The 5,000-nt window shown below is 34.0% G+C and overlaps 2 protein-coding genes across 4 annotated transcripts in view; one reads left to right on the top strand and one right to left on the bottom strand.

Moving 5' to 3' along the window:
• The window catches only part of Hao (Hydroxyacid oxidase), a 4,594-nt gene extending 1,955 nt beyond the window's left edge, over nt 1–2,639 (top strand). For 2 of the 3 annotated variants that reach the window (XM_027377402.2, XM_070144243.1), the window contains exons 6-10: nt 162–296; nt 419–551; nt 832–948; nt 1,120–1,231; nt 1,343–2,639. In XM_027377402.2, the coding sequence (XP_027233203.2) occupies nt 162–296; nt 419–551; nt 832–948; nt 1,120–1,231; nt 1,343–1,410 (565 nt within the window). In that variant the 3' untranslated portion in view covers nt 1,411–2,639. The remainder of the gene's footprint in view (nt 1–161; nt 297–418; nt 552–831; nt 949–1,119; nt 1,232–1,342) is intronic. The other variant, XM_070144242.1, reaches the window with a different exon arrangement.
• The window catches only part of SA1 (stromal antigen), a 65,797-nt gene that overhangs the window by 56,507 nt on the left and 4,290 nt on the right, over nt 1–5,000 (bottom strand). The window lies entirely within an intron of this gene.

Here is a 5,000-nt window from a genome sequence, read left to right on the forward strand (position 1 = left end):
ATAATTGGAATAAAAGTACAAGAAACTTATTTATGTATTCTCTCCTAAGTCTTGCGCCTAGATTCTGTTATCTGCAATATGTACTGCTGACGGGTTCAACATTCCTTGAGCATTAATTTGGTAAATGGAAAGTAAATAAAGATCCTGCACTTCCCTTGCAGTATGGCTAATTTCCAGACAGGTGATGAAAAGTCTAACCGTGTGAACACCTCAGCTGGAGGCTCTGGAATCAATGAATATGTTAAGTCACTCTTTGATCCCTCACTCACCTGGGATGATGTTGCTTGGCTTAAAAGGTAAGGAAAACCTATATTCTAAATCCCTAAATTAACACATTATCAGTGAACCTGGATTAAATTTCAACATTGCAACTGTATAGCAAACCTTTTTCTGCAATTGAGGTCTTTGTGTATTACAGGTTAACACACCTACCAATTGTGCTGAAAGGAATACTCACTGCTGAAGATGCCCTATTAGGTCTAAAGGCAGGAGCTACAGGAATCTGGGTGTCAAACCATGGTGCACGTCAAGTGGATGGAGTGCCACCATCAGTATGTCAATCATACATTTCTTTATGAATCAGGAAACAATACAAATAGTCATGAATAATAAGAAAATCATACTATATGATCATTCCTCTCCCTTCCTTTTTCTTTATTTCATTTTGTTCTACCTTTTTTTCACTATACTTTCACTGCTCTCTGATTTATTCCCTATCTAGTATATCAATTCCAACTTTTAATTACCCTACTCTTGCATATGCCTTCCTTTAATCCTTTTCATGTTTATAACTTTCGGTATCCTTAAAACTCTACATTCTTAAATCTTCAGATTGAGGCCTTATCTGAAATAATAAAAGCAGTTGATGGAAGGTGTGAGGTATATGTAGATGGAGGATTTTCTGAAGGAACAGATATTTTCAAGGCCCTTGCTCTTGGAGCACGTATGGTATGTCTATCTAACTTTTGACATATAATTTGCCCTATGTGCCTACCCAGTATTTCTTTATCTGCTCTAGTAAAAACCAAATTGAAATATAATGAGGTGATGAAAGTTCTGTCATAAAATCAAGTAATGAAAGTGAAGTCTTCCAAAGTTTAAGCTTTATGCTCTCAACAGGTATTTTTAGGACGACCACTCCTCTGGGGCCTTGCATGTGGTGGAGAGGAAGGAGCTCTCAATATTCTCAACATCTTAAAAGGTGAACTGGATTCTACAATGGCCCTCTCTGGTATGTATTAGGCTAAAATTTCCTAAAACAAATATCATTTAATAAAAATATACATCAATAATTGCAAAATCTTATAAACATAAATTAATCATTATTGATTTGTATTCTCAGGGTGTGCAAGTATAAATGACATCACCAAAGATATGGTAATTCGTAAGGACCATTACTCTCGCCTCTGAAGCTGAATAACCCATACTTAAAGAAAATTGCACAAAATTCTTACACACATATAACAGATTATTGGTTGTACTTTCATGTTCTGCCCACAACCAGGTTTGTGGTTCATGACAGCCCTCTTTATGAATTTTATATACATTCATGCTCTACTTGCATCTCCACTGAAAAAACAGAATCTAGATGTAACCAGACAGAAGGAACACAATCACAATATTTCCCTGCAGGCAATATTTGCATCTCTTGTTTACAAAGTGATTACAAAGCCAGACATTTGTGGAATGTTACCTACCAATAACAAAAAAATACATGGGCCTTACAATTATCATGAATGCATATGGTAGTGTGGTGTCTACATATCCAAAATATATAACTTCATAACTAAATTGTGGCCATAAAGCAACATAAGACTGTATTGTGATCACAACAAGGTTAACCCATTAACGCTGGTATATTTTGAAGCCAAAAATAAAAGATTACAGGCGGCTATAAAATCGGCAGGCGGAGCTGCCCTGGCCTCTGTCTACCTGCCGACCGCGGCCCACTGCTGTGTCGGAGCGTAAGCCCCAATAAAGCATCACACTGGTGGGAGACCCGGCAATGTTTATTTTTTGGGGTGTCTCATATGTGGGACACCTGTCGTTAGTGGGTTAAAGGATAGAAAATCATAATTTTCACTAATCCGGATGCTAGCAACCTTGAAGACTGTATATTTGCTATAGAAATATCACAATAAAAGATGTATTATTAATTCATAGTCAGGCTCAATCTTGGGCCAAGGCATTGTACAATGCTCCTTACCCAAGTGGACACTGCTACTGATGTATCATATTACACAAAAGAAATGTATGAATAACAAAATGATTTTAAAATTTATATTACAGTATTTTAGTGTAATTAAGTCAATGACTTAATATAAGTTATCTAAATCTTGTAGTATTACTAAAAGAAGCTTTCTATAGAATAACTGATATTTGGCACAATTATAAAATTTACAGTCAGAATTATGCATTTCGATAATTAAGTATGTAATCACCTCTCTTTCTGTCTTTGACTCTCTTTCACACATGCACGCACACCACTTCTGCAACTAAATCTTATTATGAAAAGCACATAACCAAGAATGTATTGAATCAAGAAACAATACCTTTCCGTAACTACATTCATTTTAAGGTGATTGGGTAATTAAATTTTCTTGTAAACTGATTGAAAAAAATAAAACATTCCAAATATGCTGCTTGTACCTTTTATGTACATATTCCTTACAATCATTGTTAAACATAAAACTTGTACATACTTAAAAATTCATGTCTCTTTCCAAGTCATACTTCTTGCTTCCAAAGGAATTACTGTATCTGCATTCCATACTAGTTTGGAAAGTTCTACCTACAATTCAATACTAAAATATAAGAAATATCTATTCATTCCATAAAAATAAATTATTTCATTATTACAATTATGAACCTAACTAAAACAGTTTCATGATGGTTATCATCATCATATGATTATCAACAAAGGCATCTATAAATTCTGGTATTGTATTATTACAGCCTGCTGCCACTACTTTACAAGGTTCACTTAAAACTACCCAGTAATCAATCTATGAGAGATTTTCTCAGATTAAAAAAATAATGAGATATTTATTTGGCGACATTTCACTTGTAAATGTAATCATTGTTTTCTTTGGCCTCTTGTCCACCATTTAATATTTATATTCTTTTTCATTAGAGATAATGTTATGTAACTGGAAGTTTATTGGTTAATAACTGGCTTGCCAGAACAATTATGCCAAATCACAGATAAATTATGGTAAAAATTCTGGCCCAGACTGAAGGTTATATTAGCTTTTGATGGTGAACCATGTCCACTTGAAGATCAATTAAAGGATTTATAGCTATAATCTGTATCAGACAAGAGCATGTTGAAGACGCTTGACTGGTTACTGAACAATATTTACACTAGTACCCCATCATTCATATGATGGGATGTGTTATTAATCCATAGTCAGGCTCAACCTTGGGCCAAGGCATTGTACAATGCTCTTTACCCAAGTAGACACTACTACTGACGTATTTCACACAAGAAAAAATGAGAGTATATAAAATCAAATGATTTAAAAGCACAAACACAATTAATCATCTCAATACATCATAAGATAGCAGTTTGCTAGATGATAATGTATCGATGTATATATGGTTATAAAAAATATTTCTTACTGTTATTTACAATCATCAATTATTTAGATCATCAAAAGCAGAAAAGTCTAGAAATAGCCTGTGGTGTGTTACCAATTGTGACAGATTGTTTGCCTATTCCTCTGAACATTTTATCCCCTTCTGTAGAGGGCTTATCTAGTTTCATTTGTTACAGGATATTGGATATATCAATCATATATAAACCATAATTTACTGAGTATTATGCTTTATGTTTGGCTTCATTTATTCCTATCTAGTTTCTGTTTGCTGCAAATTAAAGATACATGTATTGGTTGCATTCAAACATATTATTATTACTTTGAATACAATGAAATGTCAGTTATAAATTAAGAGTAAATATTAATAAAAGAATAACCATTTTTTTATAATAGAACTTTCTATTCATTGTTACACCTATAAAATCAGTTAAAAAATAATCAAAGGCCACTGGAAAAAGAATGCAAAAACCATGGTAGAGCCAAAAGAGTTCATGAAATAATAGGTAAATTTACCGCAAATAACAATCAGAGTTACAGTAAAAAAAAGTGTATGGAATGATTACCTTGACATAAACTAAGACACTTTTCATCTATGACAGAAAATCGAAAATAAAGGAGATACATGACAGAGAAGTGAGAAGATCAGCCCATCTTTCTCTAAATTCTTCGGCATGTTGACATCACGAATTTAAACAAAATTATGACCACTTAACTCCTTCCTGCAATCTCTAAAGTAGATTGTGTATTACTACGCCATTGTCAAAACGATATTTGGTTAATTATCATTGTATGCTTTTCCACATTTATGACTTCAAAGGCCTTTATTAATGTCATTATACCTCATATATGTGTTTTAAGATCTATTAGACAGTGATTCCCGGGATTTTGGTGACAGAAAGCCAGCGACAAATATGACAATGTTTTCGTAGTTGTGTCGAATCTAGGTTATTGTTAAGACTATACAGTGGCAACAAAGAAGAAAAAGACCTTAATAACTATCACAGTTTGATTTCTGAGGCCATCAAGTACCCCAAATCCTGAAAAAAGTAATAAAAATGAAGCAATCCACAACAGACCGACCAAAAGTAGTGAAGGAAAATTGACAGTTTGGTCTTGCAATATATAAAGGTATTTGGTTTATTGTTTACAGTATAGATGCAGCTCTATCTTGCCATACATATCACGGTGAAGAGAATGTATCCTAGGGGGTGTTGGGGGGCAGAGCTCTCCCATCAACCCACCCCTCGGGTAGTGCACAACTTGTCACGGCACTATCAATTGTTAGTTTATGTTGGGTTATGGGTTAGTATGTTTTTTGGGGTTTGGAAGGTGTGAAATCCGGTAGATTTTGCCAAAAAAAATGGGTTGGATTCCTGGAGAGTTTTTCCAATTTCGGCAAAT

The sequence above is a fragment of the Penaeus vannamei genome, chromosome 31 (assembly GCF_042767895.1).
Source record: "Penaeus vannamei isolate JL-2024 chromosome 31, ASM4276789v1, whole genome shotgun sequence".
In the NCBI taxonomy this organism is placed as follows: Eukaryota; Metazoa; Arthropoda; class Malacostraca; order Decapoda; family Penaeidae; genus Penaeus; species Penaeus vannamei.